Raw genomic sequence first — 27110 nt, 5'->3', positions numbered from 1 at the left:
TAACCCCATCCTGCCCAGACAGAGTACAACCATGAGGCAGCCACCGGTGCTGCATTTGCTCTGTGTGCCCACTGTGCTATGTGTAACTACATACACATACGCTGTTTAGATGTGTTCCGTGTGTGTCTAGTGGCAAGTAAGGATTAGCCTCACTACTGGATACATGTGGGAGCATCAGCTTGCATCAGCTCCACCTTCCTCTCAGTCTGCTGGATCCAGACTCATTTCCCTCATTTTTTCAGTTCCATGTCCCACACTATTCTTGCATTCCCAGTGTCTGGATTAATTGAAGACTAAATAGGTAAAAAAACGTGTTTCTATGGTCACTCTTGGTTGTTGTATCTTGCCCACAAGTCAGTACCAAGGATTATATTCTGGGGCCTGTCCTTCTAACACTCCTGCCAGTGACATGGAAGAGAAGAGAGAAGGCCCTGTTGTCAAGTTTTTAGATGCTGATCTGGGGGGAGCCTGCAGTTCAGAGGGGTCTGCTAAAGCTGGAAAAGGAGCTGACAGAAGGTTCATGAGATTCAGTAAGGACAAACGCAGAGTCCTGCCCTGGGAAGACAATGGGTCCGGCAGCGATACAAGCTCAGGACAGACTGGCTGCAGCAAAGCTCTGCAAGGAAGGGCTTGAGGTATTAGTGGACAGTGAGCTGCGCATAAGCGGGCAGTGCACCCTGGCAGCAAACACAGTCCTTGGCTGCATGAGTAGAAGCACAGGCAGGATGAGTGATTTCTCCTCTCTGTTCAGCATTGCATACAATTTGGACCACTCTGCCAAACCTCAACAACTTGGAACAAACATAGAGAGCAATCAAGATGGTCAGGGGCTACAACACAGGCTCTACAGCACAGGATGAGGGTGCTCGGTTTGTTCACCATAGACAAGAGACTAATAACAACAGCCCAGTATCATTCCACCATGGAAACCACTGACAGGATGGAAAAAAGTTCTCTTATGCATAGTAGAAGAATTGACAGTGTTCCTAAATTGCAACAAGAAAGATCCAGACTGTATGTTAATGTTGTCTACACTGCCTTCTGGGATTGTGAGCTTAAATGAAACACCTGTTGAACCATGCCCAGATTCTGCCTTTTGACACAGAGTGACAGAAAAACCAATTGCACAGGCCTACTAAAACAAAAAACATGTAATGAAAAATACTATGGACAACTGGGGTCTAACTCAATCCCTGACATGCTTACTTAGTACCATTTATGAACATTATGGTATTATCTAGGGATGTGCTACAAAATCAGAACAATAACCTAATAGTTGAGTAAATACATGCAGTGATATCTAACTGGAATCCTATGATTTTATTACAGAGAAGCATCTGGAACATCGCTACATGTTGTATCAGATACGATTGTAATTTCTAAACACCTTCCTTGTCTTGACTGATGCACAACTACTGGTTACTGTTTAAGGGTAAAAGCACACTGCAGTAAGAGAAATCAAAAATATCTTTGCTTTTAAAAATGGTTCATTTTTCATAGATAACATAGCTTGTTTCCTACCTATCATACTTCACACCAATTTTTGATTCCAACTGTCTTCTTTGGTTTCCTCTCTCTAAAAGCGCCTTCTTCTCTTGCCTGAGCTTATTGTCTTTGTGTTCCAGAAGTTTCTGTCTGTCGAACAGTACAGTCAAACGTGCATCCAACGACTTTAACATACTATTGATGTCCTGAAATAAAAGAACACACACCACTAGCATTCTTACTACATACCATACTAACATATGCAAGTAGGCTCTGCTTAATGAATGATAAAACTGGCAGTAGTTCACAACATATTGTTACAGAAATACATTTCTACCTGTTGTTGGTTTTCCAACTGTTCTCTTTCATCTGTATCCACTGAAGTAGTGAGAAACTGTGCCTCCCTCAAGCATGTGTTACTAGAGAGGTTTTGTTTTGTATAAGAAGATACTTTAATAACGTATCTTTCTTCTGCTGTGTACATTTGCCTCAGATTGGTTTCCTGTATGACCTAAGAAACACGGAAGAATATTAATCTGACAAAAGCATTACTTAAGGCAATACTTTTCAGAACAAGGAATAAACTTGATAAAATCCACAGTAAAAAAACTTCAGCTTACGCAAGACTTACTTACTAACAACCTTTGCACAAAGATGCTAAGTTTAATGCAGCATTATGCCTGTAATTCAGACTGGTCAGCAAAGAACTATTGAGATCCTGTCAGAGTATGTTGCCAGAACTAATTAAACAGGTCTGATTGTTAAGATATTACAGACACCAATAAAACACCATTGGTATTTGTACTGCATCGTGAACAAGGATTGTCTTTGCTTCATATATGTAACATGTTACACATGCATCCTGTGTAACAAAGAAACAAAGTACTCAAGAATTAATAGATGAAACCATAAAGTGAGCTGTAATGTATTAGTCAAGCAAATGCATCTGTAGGAAAAAAGAAGGTACAAAAATACCAGAGTTGCTAGTTCTAAATTACTCATGTCAAAAATGACATTATAAATAACCAAAGATTTACTATAACTCAAGATACATAAAGAGAAAAAATGTCCAGTAAACTAGACAAAGCAAAAAGCTTCCATAGGATAAGGTCTATTTGACTAAAAACGTTTTTCAGTTTATACATGCAGCATCAGTTATATTCTGTCAATTAGGTTTAGTAAAAAGTGTTCACTTTACTTTACAGCTCAGACTCCGGTACACAACTGTCCCGGTTTCAGCCAAGGCAGGGTTAATTTTTTGCAGTAGCTGAGAGGGGGCATGGCCCATGATGCCTCAGGTCATCAGGGAGGCGATGCAACATACAGATGGGCTGGTGATCAAGGGGTGTACTTAACCATGGACGGTATTTCCCAGGTTATCCGTAACTGTGGAACATGCACTGCAACCAAGCAAGTAAAGCCTCTATGGTATGGGGGCTATGGTCAATATATGTGGAGACCTGGCACACTGATTATTCAGCCACTCCCCCAATGGGCTACTGCAAAAAATCAACCCTGTCTTTGGCCAAAACCAGGCCACTGACTTGGAACTGGTTAAGGTGAAAGATAAATGTATCTTTCTGTATTGTATTGTAAAGTATTGTATTAAGGTGACTGAATTTTTTAAAATGTCTTGCAATATGTTAGCCCATCATGAAATGTTCCCACTTCTACAGGGCAAATAAAAAGGATAAATAAAATTGCTAAAGCAATTTTTTGCATTCTCAACATTTACTTGCCAAATAATTTCCAAAATAAAACTCCACACCACAGATGCGTTTATGCTTCTTCAGATACCTTACCCTTTCAATCATGTCTCTAGTCTTCTCAGTTCCCACAGGAACATCATGAACACGGTACTGGGAACAAAGGTAACTCATCACAGGATGAGGAGCATCAAACAACTCTCGTAAATATGAGTAAAATCCATACCGGCTGAAGAAGAAATTAAAAAAAGCAAGCATCACAAATCAAGTTCAGCAGTTACTGAAGGGTCAGAAAAAAGTCTCACTAACCCAGAACTGAACTGGTGAAAATTTGATTTGCATAGAAAATTCTAATATATAGCAACAAAACAAACCCACTGCATTTAAAACCATTTCCCCAATACAATCAGATACATACTGTAATTCTTCAATAGGTCTTGATGGTAAATTTTCAGCACATGATTCGGCAGGTGCACATACAGCATTCACTCTTAGTTTCTGATGATCACGCATCTATATTTAGATTATATTAGATTAGTTGGTAAAGACCAGGAAAATTCACTATATGCAAATAAAATATTAATTATTGATTCACAGAGTCAGAATTACTTTAAACTGATGACCTCTGGAAGAACTCACAAATTCACTCTGGCTCAGGAATAACCAAATTCTCTAAAAGAAAACTCTATTAATGTCTCTGAAAGCACTACATGCTAGAGAAAATAAAAGCAATCAAAAATCCAGAGCCAAGTGCTCACTCTAAAGAGCTAATCATACAAATGAAAGACCAGTTGAGCTGGTTAAAGCAGCCTTGAAATGAGTTCCACAACCACACAAGCAAGATAAGCCCCTAGAACCTGAGATACCACCACTATCGTCCAGGAATACAAAAGTGATTAGCTTCTGCAAAGGGCAGATGAGTCTTCAAAAATTGCAGGACAGCTTGTCACTAAATACACAGTTGTGTGGACTGTAGTTGGGAAGCACTGTGATAGTTTAATACTGTGTCTTCTGGCTTCCTCCTCTTGCATCATCTGCCTGACTTTCAAAATGAACAATCTCCTCACTGATTCAGGAGGCAGCAGTATTAAGAAAATACAAGCTTGATTTGCTGCTTGTACCACTGCATGTCACAAAAGATGGTCTCTTGCCTCTTTAGTCAAGGGGCACTGGAAAATTTTGGTACTAAATTTGTAGATTTCTGCTCTAGCCAATTTCTTGTACACAGTATTTTCTTCTTAAGTGATGACTGCCTGGCCAAAGAAAAAAATCTAAAAAAACACATCTTGTTAATATTTCTGCATTCCACCAGTTAGTCTAAGCTTTAAGAAAACCTTAATTCTGAAGAAAGTATTTGAACACTTTGCATTACCTACTTGTTATGATACAGATATCTATTGCTGTGATACAGATTTACTTGGTATACTCCCAAGTTCAGGGCTCATACTTGAGTACCTAAGAAAGTTTTAAAATTGGTGCCAACTTGCCTCCACCAGAAATGTTTCCATATCTTCTTGACACTCAAAAACGAAAGCCCTCATGTCATTGGTCGAAATGTGATTTTCAATGTATTTAGCATGTCTACTGTCTTTCACATTGATCTAATAAAGAAAGGTAATGAGCAAGTGATTTAATACAATTGGACTTACCACCCCCAAAAACATTTTAAATAGTCAAGATGATGCCCACATCTACATTTAATGAAAAAAAGAACAATGTCTTCAAAAACATATTGCCTGCCTTTTTTGCAACCAATTCTCATGGAAGGAAACCTATTGTAAGTCACAGGTCATTGTGCTTAATTTTTAGCCATCCATAACCTTTTTCAGTACTCCCAAAGTTATCACCATCTCTCACCATACCACCTCTCCCTCTCCTGCTCCATCCTGACCTTACAATTGCAACCACCCCCATCTCACGTCTAATGGCTCTGCTCCAGCACTAGTAAAGGTTTTTCAATTAGCAACAGAAAACACCACACTCCTCAAACTGAGGTGTCTTGAAATTCCTAAGAAAAAAATCCCACACCCTTAAAATGGATGAAGTTTTCCAAATCTGAATGAAATGCTAATGTTTGTGTTTTTCAGTTAACTTTCATGAGTAATTAGACATTATGTCACCATACATGACACACAGGCAAAATTACACAAAACTACACAATTTATCTAAAGTTGGCCAAAGGCTGTGTATAGTTAACAGCAGTTTGAAAGCTTTGAATTTTTAAGCACATGAGACTAATTTATATGATACCAAAATATACAGGCTTTGGCTGAGGCACAGTTAATTTTCTCCACAGTGGCTAGTATGGGGCTGTGGCTTGATTTGTGCTGAACAGAGGGTTCATAATACAAAGACGGTTGTTATTTCTGACAGAGCCAAGGCCTTTTCTGCTCTTCATGCTGCCACAGCAGTAAGGTAGGGGTGCATGGGAGACTGGGAGGAAACAGAGCCAGAACAGCTGATCCAAATTCACCAAAGGGATATCCCAGATCATTACGCTCAGCATATAGCATGAGAGGAGGAGAAGGAATGAGGGACATTTGGAGTGATGGCTCCCCAAAGGTCATAGTTTAGAAATGCTATTCTTCAATTTAGAAGGCCCACTAAAACCATGCCACTGCTCACTCCCCATGTCCCCTCCCTGCTTCCTGCTCCAGCAGGATGGAGTTGAGAACTGGAGGCAAAAAAAGGTGAAAATCATGGGTTGAGATAAGAACAATTTACTGGAAACAGCAATGAGATCAGAAAGCAACCAGTAATTATTTAATAACAAAAGGTGTAAGACTAACAATTTACACCAAAAGTCCCTGACCACTACTTCTCCCAACCTGAAAGGGATGCATTCTCAAAAGAAAGAGTCCCTATCCTCAACCTTCAACAATGAGGTAAGGTGGTATGGAACAAATAAGGTCTGGCCATGCCCCCTCAGCCACAGATCCTCTTGACCAGTGCAAAAAATTTAACCCTGCCCATGGGCCAAAACCAGGACACCAAGTCACTTTCATGAGTGATGGAGCCCTGCTCTCCTGGAGATGGCTGAACACCTGTCTGCCCAGGGGAAACAGTGACTTGGTTCCTTGTTTTGCTTTCCTCATGTGCATGGCTTTTGCTTTCCTTATTAGATTGTCTCTATCTCACCCCATGAGTTGTCTAAGCTTTTACTCTTCTGATTCTCTACCCAATTCTGCGGGTGGGGCAGTGAGCGATCAGCTGCCTGGGACTTGACTGCTGGCTTGGGGTTACACCTCAACACAGAAAAAACAAATTTAAACACCAATTGAATTTACAGAGGTTAATGAGGCCTTAACTAAAAGTAAAGACATCCTTATCAAGGCATTTGTAAAATTATCTTGATGTGGTCTTTCAGAAAGAATTCAAAGTTCTGCTAATAACAAGAAATACTTAGGATTCTATTCTAAATAAAAGTAATTTTGAGCAGTCCTAGTACATGTACAAAGTGTAAGAATTTGTATATAAATATTCTAATATACTAATTTAAATTGTAGCAATACATTAGTAATAAGTTTGCAATTCTGAAAAGAAGTGCAACTGGAGATCTTCATCCTCTTCGCATTATACAGAGCATATATTGCAAGAGGAGGAATGCACAAAAAAACCCAATGTCCTCTTTGAAAATTTAGCCCTGCTATTACTAGCTAGTACAGCAGCTATCAAATCAAACTAAAACACAAAACAAAATTAGCAACAGATTTCCACATCTCTGGATGGCTGGGTAGAGCAAACCAAAAAAACACTCGGAGATCAATCACAGAAAGAAGTAACCACAGCTGAGCAGGTTGTGCTGCAAGGGGAGATAACTGGTAACTACCACTGCTTTTTTAAGCAGCAACTAAGAATTACTTAAGTCTTAAGTAGTAAGACTGGATAATAACTGGTTGCACCTTAAAGGAAACATGCAATAGGCATGCTCTTGAGGAGGAAAGGTGCCATCCCACATAACTCAAGTACTACATTGCCTATGGAATTATGAGTATCCTGCATGTACTTGGCAGGACATTCCAAGATGTGTCTTAGAAGCCCTCAAGTCATTCTCAAAGTGTTGCAAGACATAAATAATCTAACCATTAACAGAGTGGTATGCAAGTAAATCATCTTACTTCAAGCATCATGGGTTCACAGGCTCTTTTTTTAAACTTCTCTTTGTTCTTTCTTAGCCACATAAGAGCAGAGTGTGTGTCTCGGAATCTCATTTTAAGGTTCTCTTCCTTCATATGCATTATATTATTAAGTTGTCCAAGGCGATCAATTATTCCTGTAATTTAAGGTAGTTTCTTAAACAGAGTCCATAGCAAGTACACGTTATAACCAGCATTTTCTGGTATCTACTGACTATACTCCTCCAAAAATAAGGTTGTTAGTAAACAACAAGAACTTTCCAGTAAATGACATCTCTTTCCAGAATTGAGATGCTGCTACTTCTGAAGAAATGTTAAGAACTATTACAGCTTAACATCTAAAACAGAATTGAAAATTTACGCAAGGAATAACAAAATGTGGTAGGCACAGTAAAAATACAGGAATTTTGCCTTAGAAGTATGTTTCATCAAGACTTGTTCTACCTTTGTACTTAAATATAAACACATCCCCAAAGGAAAAAGATAGTAGGACTAGTAATGTGAAATATCTCTGTTATTTCATGCTGGCAAAAACCAAAATGTGTGACAATAGACCGTGCATGAAAGCATTTGTTATTCAGCAGAGACAGAGATCAAAACCAGAGATTTTTGATAAAATTTTTGACTAAGATAAAATACAGTGTCTCCTTCCCCAGGTCACTTGGACTCTCTACCTCAGTTTCTTCCTGGATTTTATGGCAAGTTATGTGCCAGATAGACAGGTATGTGCAAATGAGCAACATTCACTGAGGAATATGTATACAACACCCTCTCCACCTGCCAAGCTTCTGGTTTTTAATTTCATTTCATTTCTTAGAAAGGACTAACTGCAAATACCAGACCAGCGTAAAGAAACTCTGGAATTAAGGTTAACTAAAATTCATCTAGAAAGGACAAATGCAGCATCAGCAGCTAATATACTGCATATAATATATGAAGTAGCTAAAACACTGCATCTTCAAAGCAAGCTGCTTTCTCCATCAGGTTTGGGATTGATTTTCAGAACCTGCTAACTACACACTTTCCTTTACAACAAAAAATCCCCCAAACCTCCAAACCGGCAAAGGAGTCACCTTATGCAGAGATCAGAAATACTGATTCTTTGAAGGATAGTTTTAAGATCAATTGTTACCTTTGAATCTTCTTGTTCAATTTTGAAAGTGCATGTTACTTTTAATACAACTGGTAACAGGAAAGAGGACAGCTATATATGTAAACCAACTAGGAGGACTGAGGTAAACACCTTGAATTATTTCACTACAGTAAGTAGTGTAGATTCTGTACAGTCATTAAAATAGTAAATTGACAAAAAACCCTCAAGTAACTTACTTTTCTTTTCCCGCTCCTGGTTAGTTTTTTCTGCTCTTAGATCACTGACATCATTATCAATATTCACCCTTTCTTCTTGTAATTCTTTCAGCTCAATATTAACAGCATCAATTTGTGGCTGAAGATTCTCACAGACTGCCATTGTATCCAGCTCATTCTGCCACTCCTGTATTATTTTTTGAGTTTGGTATATTTTCTTCTGCCTGTTTGTTTCTTCATCTTTTTTCATTCTGAATGCTTGATTAATTTCTTCAATCTAAAAATTTTGAGTATTTCCATCAAGAGAATAGTTCAGTATACAGACCCTATAACAAATACCTAGGATACCTGCGCAACTGCTATTAAATGCTGACATAATCATGCACCAAAACCCCATGAGTCTGTTACAGTTCCAACAGCACTATGACACAGTTCCAGTAGCACTATGGCAGTTGAAGAACATAAGCAAAAATACAGTCAAGCCTGTAAGTCAATTCATGATGTCCCTTCATTTTCACAAAAGCAGAAGCTTAAAGCTTAATAAACTGCTTAACAATTGCTTAACACATTTGAAGTTTAGTCTATGATTAAGTAAAATCCATAGCCCAAACACAACTTTGAGGTTTTAACTCTGCACCCTTATGCATTTCATTTGTACATTTCTTGACCAAGTGCTTAGATCAGACTCTGGTTTACAACAGGTCCTTGCAAGGATGTTTCTTTTTACAAGATGCAGGATGTATATCCTTAGAAGCAATAACCCCAGCCTTTCACACAGAGGGCATGCTTAGTGCTGAGTGAATCACTACACAGGCTGTAGCTTTCCAAGGAAAGCCTATCACAAACAGTGTGTGTATATATCTGTATCTATCTATACATACACACACATTTGTCTACTCCATAAGGCAACTCATTTTATGCAGTACACACCCCTCCCTCAGTAATTCCTTTTGGACTAATAGAGTTCTAAAGACTCACTGTGCAGCAGAGGGAGTGAAGAGTGCAAGCACTTGCAGCACCTTCATAGAAATTTGCCCCTCTGCTAACAGAAGAGTAGACAAAAAAACCCAAACAAACACCAAGAAAAGTCACAGATAAAGAGACTCTTACCTGTTTATCTTTCATCTCCAAAGCATCTTGCTTCTCTTTACATTTCTGGGAGATACTTCTGATTTCAGCAGTCTGCATACAGCAAGGTATTTAAACTACAGTCATAAATTCAATTATATTTGTAAAAAGTAGTCAGATTTTGAACAACATCTTGTAAATGCATAACTATTTACTTTGCATTTTACTACTTAGAAAGTCATACTCACCCATTTCTTATTCTTAACTGTATCTGCAGCATGTTTAATTTCAGCAATTTGTGAAGACTTGTATAACACCACATATACTGTACAGATCACAACCATGCAGCTATATGTCTGCAAATTCAGGCATGACATATAGAGGAAGTTCCTAATCTGAAATTAAAATAACTCCATCCTTAATTTCAATATAAATTTTACATACTGATGTCCACAATTATAAAATGTTCTTGCCTCTTTCTCCAAACCAGCTCTGCAAAGAAAGGAGATACTAAAGAGTGAGCAAGGCTTAAGCTCCTAGGCACAGGATGGCCAAACCAGATTTTGTCCATGTCATCCTACATCTGAAATAATTGTGCTAGAGCAAGATCCCACACAGCTGAGCTTGACAACTTGTTGGCTCATGTGTAGGCATCTATGTCTCTGCCCCTTCTCTATACTCAGCTTCTACAAAGTGGAAGAATAACGTAGGTTAGAAGGAACTTCTTGGCATCACCCTGCCCCATTCCTTTCTCAGAGCTTGTTTTATTAGGTCAAGTTGCTCAGGCACCCACACAGCTGAGTTCCAAACACAGGGGAAGTACACTATCCTTCCTCTGCAAACTGAATTCCTCCTTCCGTGAATACTCAAGGCTGAAGCACTGCAAAGAGAATACTGGAACACTGCAGAAGGATGGAAGGACTGTAAGCCAATTCCAGTGCAGACACAGAAATAAAACAGCACTGTCACTGGAAGAAACATTTTCCTGCAGTCAGTCATACTGAAGACATTAAGATACATCAAGAATGAGAAAATAAAACTACGCAGAATTTTTTCCCTACCACAACCGCAAAAAAGCACAAAAATTTTAAGACTCATGCAGGTGTTTGCATAAAGACAGCAAACAACAAATACGTCTGGGTCTTGCAGTTGACTGCTATGAGGTACTGATCTGTGATGCTCTTTCCAAAGAGCTCACGGAGGCAGTCTTGAAGAGGAAGCTCTCTCCCAGGAAACTGATGCACAATGTTCACAAAGCCATTCTAAAGGCTCTCAAAATCAGGACACTAGTAAGGAACTGGAATTCAGTTTTTCAGTTATCATTGTATTTTCAGTTATTATATGTTTATATATAGACCTACCTACAGAACATATTAACTAGAACTATCTTTATGATTTTCATGGTACAACCACAAAAGACTGCTTTATACTACTAAATATTGCTAAAAAAATTGCATTGCATAGTTAACTCTGTTCAAATGTCTTTAAAGAGCCTGATGAAACTGTTCTGAAAATACACCATTTTATCAAACTTTTCCTACAATATGGGTCAATTTCTTTTATTCCACATTCTACACATCCTACCGCCCAAACCACCAAATGTTACTAAAAATTTTTAATCTCACACAGAAATTGAAAGGGTTTTAACACAAAGAGACAGGAGAAAAAGTCATGCAATGTCTGGATACAATAATTTCTTCCCAGATTTAACTCTGCCTTTCCTTGCGTTCAGCTCCTTCCAGGCAAAACTACAACTCCATACAGGGTTTTTTGCCAACAAAGTGCAAAAAAGACAAAATGAAGAGGTGGTTTATTTCTGCTCTCACATATATATCCTCATGTCAAGAGAAAGATCTCAAGAAGCAATCAGAATTAAAGTAATTTGATAATGGATATAAGCCTGGAGCAAAGGGTCTGAAGAGAATTATATTCCCTACAGGTCTGTGTGTCCAGAATAGAGCAGACTTAAAATACTAAACTGCTTTCCCTTAATGCCAAATTGATGCTAATCAACTCCTTCTGGATTAAAGAATAATAACCTGTGAAACTCTCGCCAAATGCCTGCATTTGTACAAAGACAGAATTCTAAGTTACAAGAAATTCAAGCAGTCTATGAAAAGGTGACGAACTAATGAAGATGTAGCAGCCTAAGCTATTTTAAGCTACTTAAAAGTCTTGCGCTACTTTTACATTAGGTCAGAACTATCTCCTGACAGTGCAACCAGCACTGATTCTTCTTTCCAAGGATACTTCAACAGCCAAACTATGAAAGTATGTGCGAGGGAAATAAATTTCAGCACCTGAAAAGAAGTTACTGTCAAAAAAGTTCAAAAAGCAGCAGATCTTCTTAACTTGCCTGGTATCTTACAAATAGCTCATGCCTAACCACATATATAACATATTCCCTTTTGTCTTTTTCCACAATTCTGGACTCTGAGTTCAAGACAAAATAATAATCACTCAAATTAGACTTGGACGTATCATTTAACATCAGAACAAAACAGGTTTGGAAGTGTCTTATTAACAGAACAGTATCAGTCATAAATAAAATACAAAATTGTAACTAATCACTGGAAAGCCATATTAGAGTACCTCAGTAAGTCTTCTATAAATTACTTATTTCAAATTTATCCTCTTTCCTTCTTCCTGTATTTTTGGCTTCTGGAATACTGTAGAACAAATGTACCTAATCCATTTTCCAGACTCAAATTAAGCAACACTTCGCTATACGGTTAACCTTGTGAATATGTAGTATATGAAAGCTTTAGTCAACAAGTTTAGATTGAGAAGAAAAATACACAGATTCAAGAGTATACATCAACCGTCTTTGTACATTCTCTCAGGTTTTCTTCCCTTGTTTTGTAGGAAGTGGCCTATGCTGAGCAAGCTCCCCATAAATTAAAACTAAAATGATCAATGTTTGTCCTAGGTTTCTCATAGAAACAAAGCACAACCTTTAACTAAAAAGATTACTTTTATATGAATACAGCCCAATACTTCCAAGAACAGTGGTACCAATGGTTAAGTGGAACTCTTTCCTGTTTGAAAAAAATATAGTAATTTGAAACATCTCAGTAAAACCCAACGGGATAAGATCAAGCAGTGCAAACAAAGCACAGCAATTCACAAGCATGATGGCACTGTTGCATTATGAAAATTCAAGCTTCCAGCTGTTAACTTCCCCTAAGAAAGTACACTTACCCTTAAACAACAAAAACCTTCAAAACAAAAAGCCCAACCACACCAAAAAAAGGCAACTGCAGTAAGACCGCAACATTTTTAACATTAAGGTATTTTGACTCAAAGCATAGTAAACTACTGCAATAATGTGGGACAAAAAATCTAAATACCTTTACCAAAGACCTTTCTTATAATTATGAGGTACTTGAGTACTTCATATTGTTGGTACAGTGTTTATCACAACAAAAACATTGAACAACAGTCTGTAGGGGTTTTTGGTCTGGTCTTTCTGGTTTGGTTTTGGGTTAGATTTTTGTTTGGGGCAAGGGTGTTTTCATTTGTTTGGTTTTTTTTTTAAAGGAAGCACATGACTAATTTATTAGCTCCCAGTGCATTAAATGCCACTGAAGTTTCAGACTCATTCTACAAGACGCTTCAAGGCAGCAATCCTCTACAGGTGTCATGAGTCTCCACATCAACTCCTCTAAGTGGGTCACTTATCTTCAAACAGAACTCACTGCAGCAAACAAACATTCTCAAGTGATCATTTAACTTTGGTTATCCACTGCAAACTTGTGCAGCTTATGCGTTTAATGACTTCTGCAGTTTTAATAGTAAATAATTGTTAAAATCCTGCAGTGAATCACAGTACTCTTATTTTTCACATGGAAATAGTATTTTTCCATAAACCCAGCTGTTCAAAACACTTACATAAACTGTAACACATAGGTAGGTTTATGTTGGGGTCCCTCCCCTGCCGTGTAGCCCTGGGAGAGGGGCCCTGAGGGCACAGACACGGGGTTTCCCTGCCCCTGCTCAGCCTCGTTCCCATGGGTTGGTTTGTGTTCCCTGCGCGGGCAGAAGGACCCTTGGTCCCGTGACTGGAACAGTTCCTGGGCAGAGCTCCGGCCATGCGGCTGGAGAAATAAACATCTCTGAAACATCTAGCAAGAATCTGTCCATACAGATTTCTTTTCCACGGGCCTCCTTGTTTGATACACGTGTTGCAGTATCCACACTGTAACAGGTTTATCATTGAATTTCCTTATGCATAAAAATATTCACAACTGATGGAAGATTATTGTCTAATTAAAAAATCAAGTCCTACTTGTGGAATTACATTCGATATTAGAGGAATGCTTGTAGGCCAGTAAAGTTGTAATTTACCTTAAATAAAGGTAAGAAGGTAAAAGGAGCATCCACAAACCCGAACTACAGAACAGATGAAAACAGGCATCTAATTCAACAGAAGTACCTAACTTGGGGAAACTACTGACATTATATCCTTGAAGACTTTTAAGGTACAACAAAGAGAAATTTTAAAACTTGCTTTTATGAAACCAAGAGCAGACTGAAGAACTGCTACTAAAGGTTTACTAAGGAATGTATTCCTTGAACAGACATGGAGAAGGCACTGAGAACCAAGGGCACAGGTGCTTCACAAAAATTTCTGCTGAAACATCGTTATGACGCACTTCAAAGAAAGAGGTTATTATTTTACATTTTACAAAGCTGAACACAGAACACCTGAAATACTACCTGTGTTAAACAAGAACTTCAATACCTACATTATCTCTGGTTTTCATATCCAGACTCTTTAAATTTTCTTCAGCTTCTTCAATTTTTTTTGTCCATGGGGCCTGCATTTCTTTCAGAGACTTCAGTTCTTTCTTAACTTGGTTTCGGTTTTGTTTCGCTTCTTCATGCTGCTCACGAACATTTTCATATTCCTTGGAAGAATTGAAAGTAAAACAATAAAAAACTGTCTTCTATTCCAGTGTTTTATACTGTCCAAGCATTTTATTTAATTGCTCATGAATTTTAGAAGAAAAATCTCTTTCACAAACTAGTATTAGATCAACTACTTAAGTAATAATGTTACTAGTTCCAATGACGAGGAGCTGTAGGGATCTTTCAGTCCCCAGTGAATGAGGACACATAATCAATGCTTCTTAAATAATATGCAATTCAAGTGGCAGAAGAAACAACCCATTTGTCTGCAACTACCTTGTCCCTAGAGTCCATCTAGGATCATTGCGGAAAAAACTCCTTAGCCCATCTCTGTTCATAGTTTGAGACTACTTAGGCAGAAGTCTAAAAGCTAAGGAGCAAATAACCACAAACAATTTTGGGAGAAAGAAAAGGAAAGGAGCTGGACAGATCATCAGAGCAAGTAACAGACATAACCACTGCTGAAGTAAACCAAGGAGACAGAGTGGAATAGACTTTCAAGAAAGAAGCAAAAACTCCACCATACACCACAAACACCAAAGCCATCGCTATCTGGGAAGTTTAGCTGAAGATACATTCATGAGAGAAAAGAGATGGTAAGCAGTATGGTGACCAAAAACCTCCACTTCAAGAAGGTGGGAATTTTGTAGAGAAAGTAGTTTAAGCTGAAGGAGTCACTATTAGTGATTCTTTTGGTGTGTATTATACTCTCTGGTGAGAAAAAAAATTTAAAAAGAAAGGCACAAAAAGAAGGGGAACCTCTCCCCAGCTCTCCCCAACAAAGAAACATAAGAGAACATTATGTTCCATGAGACCATGAAAGGTTCATGAGAAAAAAACCAAGATGTTCAGAGGACCAGAGAGAGGAGCAGATTCAGGTATGCAGGGGAACAGAAGAAGGGAAGGCTGTTTGATTTTGTATGCACTAAAGAAAGCCCCTAATTCAGAACATACACCTATCTTATTCCAAACTTTGGAGCATTAAAATAATAATAACAATAATAACAATATTAAATAAAGACCACCTGGAAGCTATCTGTAACAGGTGACTTGGCTTTACCTGCTACCACTTTTTCATAGTTACTTAACTAACCTGATTAATCACAGATATATCAACTTAGGCTATAAAATCCAAGGTCTTTCTTCATAGTATCTTTTTCAAAGAGTCAAAAAGTATTTGAAAAAAGCTGCTCTAATTCTGTGAAGCACAGTCACAGAACTGTTACAGCCACTCTTACAAAGTTACAGAGGTAAAGGGATTATACTTTCACTTAGCTGAAAGACTAAGCTTAAAATTTAGCTCTGCTCTAAATAAGGCATTTTGTTTCAAGACTAAAGCAAATGCACATGCATACAATTACACTTCAGATTCTTCAGATACAAAGTACAGGCAAGTTCCATAGGACTGTCATGACATGATTTTTACACAGCAGATCCCTTTAATACTTTAAGAAAATCTGATATACACAATATCTCTCTGTATTTTGGTAATCTGTACACAAGTAACTTTGATGCTTGTAATTGCACACTCCACTAAAGACCTGCAGAACTTCCAAAGCATTTCAGCTCTCCCAAGAGATATGTGCATCTTAAAACAATATTTTTCTTAATTGTAAATGTCAGAGGAGGAAAAGAAGAATGGACATGGCTTGACCAAAATATATTTTCAAAACTACATTGTGACATATGAATGATGCACTGTCTCCAGTCGTGGTATATTTATTAGAAGTGTATATAGCTTTTATAATATCTTCACTATCAGGTTAGAATAACACGAGTCTGGATAGCCAATAGTACAGGTGCTCATGTGTCTGCTAACTAATAGTATACATGATCACATTCCTAATAATCACATCAGGTTTTTTGTCCTAAAACAAGTGCTCGTATAACAATTTTTTCTGCAAACTACTGTACTTCTGGTACCTGTTACATTTTAGAAATTTTGTTACATCTCTCCTGCCTCGAGTGAACAGTCCTTGTTCTCTTAATCAAGCAGTCTTTGTTCTCTTATTACGAAGTGTACCATGTTTTCTTGCTCCACACTACATGATTACAGGAACTATGGAATTTTATGGAATTTACAGTATAAGTTCAAAAACTTATTAGACATAGACATATGTGAAAATGGCGTATAATTCTCCACATATAGAAGCAGTTGTCCCTGTCTAGAAAAAAGCACATGACCACAAAAAAGTTCCTCAGGTGAAAGGCAACAGTCTTCAGAATAAAAATGACTTCAACAGTGGTCAAAACATGAACAAGCTCTTCACTAGACTTTCTCTTTTCCATTACAATTAAGAAACAGTAATGTCATATTTGAGTTTAAATATTTTCAGGCTGCCTGTTTTCTCTATTTCATAACATAAAGCAGTGTTTATACATCTGCCTTCCAGCTGACTTGGAAGCTCACCTGTAGCTACTCTGCTTTGTTACAAAGGTAAATTGAACAGCTAGGTGCGTTTAGCCTTCAAGTTGAAACCTGTGTTTTGGGGAGGACAGAGCTGATGAACCATCTACAAAAGGAAGAATAAACTCCCATGCTATTCTCAACTTCAGTAAACCCCATTTTAAGACCCAAAAAAACATTTATTCTTAGGACTAAACAGTGCTAGGTCAAAACAACAAAAAACCCCACACCCTTGTAGAACAGTACATTTCTTCTTTTAGAGAGAGCTTGCTGTTTTGCAGTGTAGGACAACGCCAAAAGTTCTGTCACAGTTTGACAAATCACAAAACAGCAACAGAAATGTGGAATTTTATTACAGTTTGTAGTTCAGATATCCTCTACCTAGTAAAACGATTATGTTGATGACCTTTGATTTCAACTGTAAATTCTGCACATGGAAGATCTCATGTTAAAATGTACTGTAATTTACCTCCAGTCCCTGCTCCCAGCATCTCTAAGGTGTATATTTACCTCCAGTTCTCTTCTCTTTTCCCTGAACCTAATATACACTACGGATTCTGTACTGTTAATCAGAACTCCACCAAGGTGTCAAAGCACACTGTTGTTTCTATGGATTCAGGGGCCAAAAAGTTACATTTAATTGAATGCACCCACTAAAAGTCTTTAACATACTGAGCAACACAAACTGTCCAGAAGACAGCAGTGGGAGTGTGACAAAGTGTGACTAAACTTGCTTAAGTAACACGTAACTAGCAGGAATGTTCTCTAACTTACGGAAGGCAATTTAATTGTCAGCAGATAAAATTCTTAGCTTAGTTTTCCTCTGCCAGTGTCCAACAAGCCTTTCTTTATAAGCAAATATCTTACAGTAGAGAACAATCAGTATCAGTCTACATTAATTATGCAACACCAGGCTAACACATGCAGTAGTAAAAACTCCCATCATTCAGCAAGTACTGACTGGTATACAGAATGTATACCATACTTCCTTAACACATACCACCATCCATCTATTTCAATTGCTACTCCTAAATCCCTCCACTGTTAGCAAGATTTGAAGGCAGCGAGGACCCTTTGAACCCAGCTGCTCAAGATGCGAAGGCCACAAAGTTCTTTACGTAGCCATGTGAGGCTTTGTTATATGCAAAATTGCAAAAAGTAAGTTTTCCACATTCACAAATAGTAAACTAAGTTTTCTGAAAGTTCTTTATCTGTATTTCATGAACTCTACAAAGCCGGCAAACAACATATTGTTTCAGTAAACCAAAATCCCCATCGGTTTGAATTGTTTAGAATAATTTAATCTGAGTGACCATTCAACACTAAACTAAACTAGTACCAAAGTGCTCCTCAGAAAGACTTTGATTTGTCTAAATGACCTTGTGGGAAATGACATTAGAGAAAACCCGCAGGCGCTGACAGGGTACAGAAACAGCACTGTGCTTGAACAGATAGAAATGGATACATGTTTCAATCTGAGACCTTGGCAAAAGCTGCCTGAGTTAAGACAATGAGCTTTTGCAGTTTAAAGCAAATGTAGTTTTGTAGTTTTGAAATAAGTATGCCTTATAAAAGTAGAAATGTATTTTTAACAAGTAAAAATATGTTTTATGCAAGAAATAATAGTAATAGGTTAAGAGTAAAGAATTTTGAGTTTAACAATAAATTCTGTAGTAGAGTTTCCTAGAAAGTTAAGATGTAGCAATATAAGCCTGTGCAATAGGCCTTAATAGCGGTATGTTGACAGGATAAGAAAATACGCATGGCGGCAAAATCACGTAGAGTGGTGATTGGTACAAATGTGTTAACAAGCTTTGTAGCATTTGCTTACTGGCTTAAAGAAGTATAAAAGGCCTCGTAGAAAAAAGCTCCTACCTACCTACCTCAGCATTTTTGGATCTGCTGCAGCTGCTGCTAACCCTGACCTTTGTATTTGCTGCAGCTGCCACTGCTACTGCTTTTGCTGTTGCTACTGTAACTGCTGCCTTTGATATTAGAAATCTTGTTCGCAACATCTCTCCTGTCTCATCCTTCAATAAACATGACACTGATTCAGCAACACATCATCTCTGTGACATCTCTCAGTAATCTGGAGACAATCCCTGAAATCCCAACATGACCTGTCCTTTATTCTACATTCTTTCAAATTTGTTTTAAAATTTCTCTGTCCAAATGCTAATATTTTTGAGATTGGTAACTTTAATTCACTGACATGTATGTCAGGCACATTAAACCTCAACTAATAAATTAAGAGGAACTTAACCTCTAAAAAAATTAACAAAAAAAAAAAGTTGTAAAAAAAGTTACAGCTGAAGAAGCAAGTAGAGCCGGCTAGCACTTAAACCAATTGTCTCTGCACAGAATAAAAGGAATACTGCTCTTGGCCTGTCCTGCTGGCTTTCTGAGGTGTGCACTAACTACCTGAACTACTTCTGAAGCAATTTATTCAATACAGCTGGGTATGTAAGCAAACATTACAGTTAGGCCAAGAACAGAATTTCAAGACCTAGCCTATTTGCACTGAGCAATTGTAACGATATTCAAATTACTCTGGTCACACTTCTTCTAAAGCAACTTTTGGCCTATTTCTAATTTCACTATCTTACGGAAAATGGGTTAGGCGAGAAAACACTGGAAATAAAACTTACCACCCATGGCCTTTTCCTTTCAAGCATCTCTATTAAGTCTACATGGCGCTTGCATTCATGGTATCTGTCAACATCTTGCTTGTACCGTTCAACCCTCTGTTTCATTTTCTCCAGTGAGGTGGTTTTTTCTCTGCACAAGTTCTGTAATATATATTTTCACGTTTTACAGTATCTACTTTGTGAAAACTCTTCTCAGAAACTAGTCTACATGTAACCCATTACGTGTACATTAAAGCAGAAATTTAACGCTTGTGGAGACATTTTAGTACAGCAGTAACTAGAGGGGAACCACCCAAAAAGATAAAAACAGAAGAACAAAGGATTACAAGAATGGCCTGTACGGCTAAGGACATTGTTCCCAAACACCGTTCCTCTTCCTTTTTGTCTGTCCCTTTGTTTTCAAGGAAGTGAGCAACACTAAAGCAATGGACCATGCTGTAATAGCCAGTGACACAGAGAAGACATAAAAGATCTGTCTAGGAAACTTGTTACCAGTCAAAAATCCCAGAGAAGAGAGGAGTACTTGGTGACAGCCATATTTTCTTTGTCTTTTGAGTCCAGACCATTTGCACACATCTTTGTTCTTACAAGCATGTGAGTGTCAGAGTGAAGGAGTTCTGAGAGAAGATGAGCATTGTTTGGTAAAATCAACTTACCACGGACTTTGTAAATAAATAGCATCTTCTAATTCTGTAACATGTCAGGGTAAAATTTATTTCACTTTTCCTACATTCACTGCTCTCTAAAGTGCATTTTTACCTCCAGTTCTCTTTCCTTTTCCCTGTAATTTTTCAGTTCACAATGAAACTGGTACATTTCTGGAGAACCAATGGATTTTTCAGTGGCTTCGAGCAACTCAGTCTTACTCAGTTTTGTAAATTCTCCAACTTTGTCCTATGAAATTTAAAGAAGTTATAAAAATACAGGATTAGCTGGAACAGTGCAATACAGTAATACTGGATTTATACACTGTGGCATACTTCTCACAAGCATCACCTGACTTACAGTTCTATGCTAAATAGCTCTGGCATAGTTAATGACCATCTCATCAAGTAGCAACCAAACTTTAAGGAGCATTTGTTCCCTGCTGAAGCTAAACCCTTGCAGTATAAATATTATGACAAACTTGAAAGTTAAGCCACGTAGAAGGTATTATTAAAGCTGGCAGCCAAGGCTATTAGGAAGTATTGCTGTCAAAGGCAGAAGAACATTCAAAGCCGAGACTGACTCAAGAAGTGTGCTTGTCGTTAATACATTGGGAGAGAACAAATAAACCAGAACTATCAACACAGTAATATTGACTGAACTGACATTTATGTACTAAAGAGAAAAGGTTGTTTTAAACACAAAGTTATGTTACCATAGTATGCTGAAAGTTCTGAACAAATACTGTATGTAAGTGAAAACGAACCATCAAACACCTGGCATATTTTTGTTTCTGCAGTATTATCTCTCTAAACTTTAATGCTTTTTTGCATGCCTTCTTGAATTCAACATTAACACCATGGCTAGGCTCTGATAAGGTTTTCTTTTACTACCATTCCTGATGATCCACATGAACTGGGAAGGAACCTGTCACAACTTTAAAGTGCAATGTGAGGCCACTTAGCTACCCACACAGGAATCCTGACCTGCTTCAACATGGATTCAAATGCAGAAACTGCCAGTAGTATTCTTAATATTCTCTCTCCTTTAAGACTTATTTTCCATTAGGATGATTTTATTCTTACATAATTCAATTCTATACATCTTTAAGCCCTATGCTCAAGAAACTGCTGACATTACTGGAAAGGCTCTATTAGCAACTGCTGCTACTTGAACACCAGGACAGGGAGTATCAGTATCTTTTTCCTTTCAGAGTCAACAGGTACAAAACTGCTCAAGTAGTGAGCTTAAAAGGACACACAGCTCCTCTTTTCTTTCACCATCACACCAGCACAGCTGCCTCATCCCTCTTGTTCTTCGTACCGTCCCACTGAACTAGCAGAAGTGCTGCTCAAGCTAACCAGGAACAAAATCCTCTCAAAGCACAGTACTCCATTTGCACCCATTGTCTTTCAAAATTAATTCATACCTGAGGAAGAAACTGGCACAAATTGTCCACCTGGATGTTTAAGGCTGCAATCTGTTCTTCTACTGTTTTCAGGGTTGCTGGCTTTTTATTGATAAACCACGCTGATGCATTGCTCACCACATAAATCTCACGTGTGATAATAATATTGTCTGGTGACTTAAACCTGATTAATAGAAAGAAGTGTTTACACTTCAAGAATACCTGAGAAGTGTTACAAGTGTCAAAGGTTACCAAGTGTCAAAGTATTATTAGACTTTATAGATAGCTAAATATTTCATCTAAATTAACTGGACAGTACCATCAGATTCTCATTTTCATGATTCAGAAAAATCCAGTACTTCAGTGATGAATTAAACTCACACGGGAAACATCAAAAATATCTGCAAATCTCAACTCAGAAGTTACCTATATAAATGAGATGCTCACGCTAAATGTATGAAACACTTAGGAAGTTGTTACAAATGTGAACAGTTTCTATAAAAGTGTAATTTGTGTGAGATTTACTAAGTTTTAAAATTGGTGTGAAGGAGGTGCAGTATGTCTTTGAATTGCTAGTGTACAGAAATACATCAGTAAGCTGTGCATATATATTTCATTTGAAAATAAAAATAGCGTACAGCACAAAAAATACTAATTTATTTCCGTTTTCTGCTTTTAAAAACCAGTAAAGACACATTAGTTTCCAGTTAGTTTTCTAGCTCAATACCTACTTTCAAAAATTTAGTCTGGTTAAAATGCAGCAGTAAGAAGTAAGAAGTAGAATTTTAGTTTACCATTTTGATTTAGAAATTGTCTCTTGCCTGTTAAGCACACTGTTAAGAACGGAGAATATAGGCTTGTAGAGTGGTCATGTACCTCAGGAGACTCAAGAATAGAGGTCAATGTAAACTGAGTACACATCTGTTGCCAGTGTTTGGACTAAGCACCATAGGGATATGATCCTATTTCTTGATTACTGAATTGTTACTTCCTGCACCACCTCATTTTAATTTATCAGACTTCCTTCAAAAGACCTACAAAGCCATGCTCCTTTCTTTCATTAAATTAGCATATTTTTACTACCATAACTAGGGTATAGCTACATTCCAAGGGCCAAATTCAACAAAGGCAATACATGCATACAGAACTTCAATTTTTAACTCCTGTCAAAAAAGCTATCTTCTGCATCATTGGTCTCCCAGCCCTGATGTTGTATTTAAAATATTTTTTACCAGTCAAAGGACTAAGCTACACTGCAACCATGACATGCTGGGTCTAACGAGCCATGAAATGCTAAATCTTCACAAACTGCAAGATTCTTTCCAGATTTTCAAGTAACATCAAGATACATCTACATTAAAACAATCACAACATCTACCTGAAAGACATCCCATCTCCTAAACACATTGCCACAATCTCTAAAGAAGGTCTTACTTGATCACTCCCACAACGAAAATGGACAGGACTTTTTCCAAGGCCTGCTGTCATATTGTTTTTCCTCAACAAAATTTTGTTTTTAGAAAACCTGATCAGGGTGGCCAATTGTTATCCAAATTAACACAGGTTATGAATCAGTTGACTATCTCTATTTTCAGCTTCATTCAGGCAAACAGACCAGGTTAAGGCTTATTAAAATCACCCATGCCATAGCGGCCACAAAAAAGGAAGCATGTAACACTGCCCTATGGCAGAAGCTACTAATGGAATTTTACAGTCCAAATGATTTCCAGTTGCTCTGTTTTGCAACAGCTTACCTAAGACTGCATTACATGGAACTACTCAGATCTTTGTTTTTACCTCTTTTGTATCAGTATGTGATGTTTTCAGTGAGGATGCAGAGAAGCCCCTCATACCAGCACTATGAGTATAAGGAAGTGAAGGCAGAACAATCTGTTTTAAAACTTAAGACTTTTGTAATTTTTTCTTCAATAAAAAGAATTCCAACCACCACATAGTGATGGCAGAACTGACTAAATTTAAATCATCAGAACCTTAAATGTAATCAAAAGCTAAACACATCATATACAACAATCATTACCCATACATTTTTTGTACATAAAGACAAGGTGAAATGCTTCAGAAAGCAAGATCAAGAGTAGCCATCACTGACTATTTCTTGTGTGATAATTATTTAAACTTAATATCCTGAAGTCCAGAGGAATTAAAAAAGGAGAAATTAAAGCACCAGCTTAAAGACAGACCTCTGTACACCAAATTTTTTTCTCACCACTTTGTGAATGACTGTGTGGGGAAGTGATCCAATTAAAAGTGCATGAGGAAATAGTTTTACTACTTACAGTTCAATTTCCACTGCGCCTTTCATGCACCCCTGCTTCACAAAGAGACCGATCTACAAAATTAATTTACAAGTTGTTACCGCAAAATAACAGTATATTTACATGTATTATTTTACAAGAAAATGCATTTGTATAATGGAGCTGCTGTAACAGCGTATTTTATTGAAAACTTACAATCAAAAGAAAAATAAAGCACTAACTAAAAAGAAAGGAAGACACTATTATCCTCCACCAGCAGCATTAGAACTTCCTCCACAAGTTAACAATTTCTGGTCACCTTCAGCCACCAAAACTGAACAAATTATAATCAGCAGATCCACAGACAGGAAGAAGTTCTCACAAATTTGGGGAACAAAGGCAAGACAACTGAAAACACACTGCTGAATATCTGTACTAGAACTGCAAATTATAACAGTATGAAAATAAACCATGAAAAGTAAAGAGAAATACCAACACACGGTAATGGCCATGCAGTCAATTTCCATATTCACATTTGCTTATGACTGAGCAGCTACAAGAGAATATGGGCAATCATTTAAGAACCCAGATTCATTGCTCCAAACCTAGTCAGATAAACTGCATCCAATGAGAATATCCAAGAAAGCAAATAGCAAAACTCTGAAAATTTCAAAATATAAACTTCCTACTATAGTGACAACGCACAAGATCTTGAAAGTAAGAGGTAAAAATAGAGTAGAGCAATCCAAATTCCATTTAAATCAAAGATCAGTGCCTCCTCCATGCTTCTAGCTGAATTCTCAAGACACATAAGGAGTGTATTCTTTCTACAGGTACTATGTATTTGGGAATTTATTTTAGACTTTGTCTATTTCTCCTTTAGTTGGTACTTCTTATCAAATGTTTTTAGGCCATTAAGCAGCATTTTTCTACCCCACTGTGGATGCTTAGCCATCTTCAGATAAAACCTCTAGTCCACTCAGGCTGCACTACAATTCAGGTGTTTCCGTTTCATAATTTATACAAGACAGCAAGCAGTTAATTAAGACAACCCCCCTCTGTCTCGGGACCAGGTTACTCTTCAATTTAGACACCTTACTTTTTATAAAAGTAAAGCAAATCAAGGAAGACTATCTTTGTCCCACCCTCTGCTGGACAGTGCTCTGAATGAAATTCAGATTAATCATGAAAATCACAAAAGCTCATAGTTACCTTATCAGCTCGTGCTAGGAAAGAAGGTTTCCCAGCCAGTCCCAGGCAGATGGCACAAACAATGCTTGACTTGCCTGTGCCATTAGCACCTAGAACCACATTCAGGTTGGGCCCTGGAAATACTTCACAGACAGTGTACGTTCTGGAAAACACAGCAAGATTTTGAATTTAAAACACTGTATTACCTTTAAAAAAAAAGAACTTGCTTAGAAACACTTCATGATTTTATTAAACAGATACAATTACCTCATCTAGACTCAATCCCGAAATACAGATTTGTAAGAAAGTCACAAGAGTGAAAATTAACATTTCAGAGCAACACTGTGAAATACATATCTAACAGCCAGAGTACTCACTACAACTTTCTTTAAAATCAGTGACTATAAGGAATGAAATCCAGCAACATGATGACAATTTTTATTGAACTTACTAGGGTATCATTTTATTTTATGCATCAAAAAGAAGACTGAAAATTGATCATGCAGTAGCTTTCTTGAGTTACAATATTAGCCGGCCCTTAGTATTTCGTTTTTTTCTAAGTCCATTAGATATCTTTTATCATGTACATCCAGCATGCCTACTGCAAGAGTAACTATGGGGAAAAACCCAACCCACCCATGCAAACTCGTATCAAATTAACACCCTACCTTTATAAAGAATTGTATCATTTGATGTTCTATTCCTGCATTGTGCCAAACACAGAAAGGAGCTGAAATACTACCACCACCAAAGCAGGAGTACAAAGCAGTTAATGGCAACACAATATTATAAACCATGTACTTGTGGAAGAGAAGGTATCTGAACCCTTAATGAGGATTTAAACTACTCTCTTTGGAGATTCAATTAACATCTAACACGTGACCCATGCACTACATTACTGAAGGTTTTCAAGGCTGGCATGGAGCCGTAAGAAAATGGCCCGACAACTGCTGCTGGTAACCACAATACGCCCCAAAAGAATGATATTCGCAGTACATAGCTGGCAAAAACACGTGCAAAGACCACAGACGCTTCATCCTAATGGGTCTCAAGGCCTGTCCCCACTGCCCTATGAGCATCTTCTGCATCTCCCCTCCTCCACTGCTTGGCAACCAGGTATCTGAGAGACAAACAGCACGCAGAGGCTGCACAGCCAACAGGAACCATCACCTCCGGGGAAGGCGGGCCGGCACCGGGGAACGCGCCCCCAGGGTAGCGACACTGCGCTGATAACGCCTGGGACTCGTAACCCACATAGCAGCGTCTCCGAGCTCCCCACTCCGAGAAAAGCAGCACTCTACAGGGAACACCAGTTCCCGCACTCCCTCCTCCAGCCCCCGTAGCCCACGGTACTCGCGGCGACCCCGCTCCGCTGTTTCGGCCCCTCTACGGCGGGGCGGATGGGGCAGGCCGCGGCCGCTCGAGGGAGGAGAAACGCCACCCGCTCACTCACAGAAAGTTCTCCATGAAGATCCTGACGATGGAGCCCAGGACGAAGGGGGACTGAGACTCACCACCCTTCACAGACTTCCAGACGGCTTTCCCCTTTTTCCGCGCCGCCGCCATGTTCCCCCCTCCCAAGCCCAACGCTCTCTCCCCCTGGGGTCCGGGCCCGCTCCGCGCGCTCCGAGCCGAGGGGGCGGGACTGAGCCGTCCTGGGGCTTCTCATTGGTGAGAAGCGCGAGGCGCCGGCGCCCATTGGCTGGCGGGGAGGGGCGGGGCGTTGCGGCCGTTGTTGCTGAGGGGGCCGCGGCGCCTCCGCCCTGCACGGGACTGGGTTGGGCTGGTGCAGAGCTCCGCGTTCCGCTGGCCGTGTGTTCCAGTCACCGCTACATTTCCTGCGTACTTCAGAACGTTATGAGCAGCTGGGCGTGTTTAGTTTGGAGAAGGCTGGGAGGGAATCTGATTCATGCATACGACTATTTCAAAGGCGGTTGCCAAG

At 38.5% G+C, this 27110-nt stretch overlaps 1 protein-coding gene across 2 annotated transcripts in view; it reads right to left on the bottom strand.

The window, feature by feature from the left end:
• SMC5 (structural maintenance of chromosomes 5) overlaps positions 1-26772 on the bottom strand; it is a 41982-nt gene extending 15210 nt beyond the window's left edge. For both annotated transcript variants that reach the window (XR_006013541.1, XM_042012711.1), the window contains exons 1-15: positions 26622-26772; positions 25190-25331; positions 24020-24072; positions 21744-21906; positions 20429-20563; positions 19670-19810; positions 14452-14613; positions 9746-9817; positions 8657-8912; positions 7310-7464; positions 4679-4792; positions 3610-3704; positions 3288-3420; positions 1823-1996; positions 1522-1691 (exon numbers count right to left, since the gene is read on the bottom strand). Coding sequence is in view for 1 of the 2 variants with exons in the window: in XM_042012711.1 (XP_041868645.1) it covers positions 1522-1691; positions 1823-1996; positions 3288-3420; positions 3610-3704; positions 4679-4792; positions 7310-7464; positions 8657-8912; positions 9746-9817; positions 14452-14613; positions 19670-19810; positions 20429-20563; positions 21744-21906; positions 24020-24072; positions 25190-25331; positions 26622-26734 (2078 nt within the window). In the remaining variant the exon portion in view is untranslated. The remainder of the gene's footprint in view (positions 1-1521; positions 1692-1822; positions 1997-3287; positions 3421-3609; positions 3705-4678; positions 4793-7309; positions 7465-8656; positions 8913-9745; positions 9818-14451; positions 14614-19669; positions 19811-20428; positions 20564-21743; positions 21907-24019; positions 24073-25189; positions 25332-26621) is intronic.
• Positions 26773-27110: the final 338 nt, after the last annotated feature.

This window comes from Corvus kubaryi, unplaced genomic scaffold (assembly GCF_017639235.1).
Source record: "Corvus kubaryi isolate FWS band 111438036 unplaced genomic scaffold, C.kubaryi_AGA036_p1.0 split1-37296, whole genome shotgun sequence".
NCBI classification, from domain to species: Eukaryota; Metazoa; Chordata; class Aves; order Passeriformes; family Corvidae; genus Corvus; species Corvus kubaryi.
The sequence above is the reverse complement of the archived record's forward strand: the minus strand, read 5'-3'. Positions and strand labels throughout refer to the sequence as shown.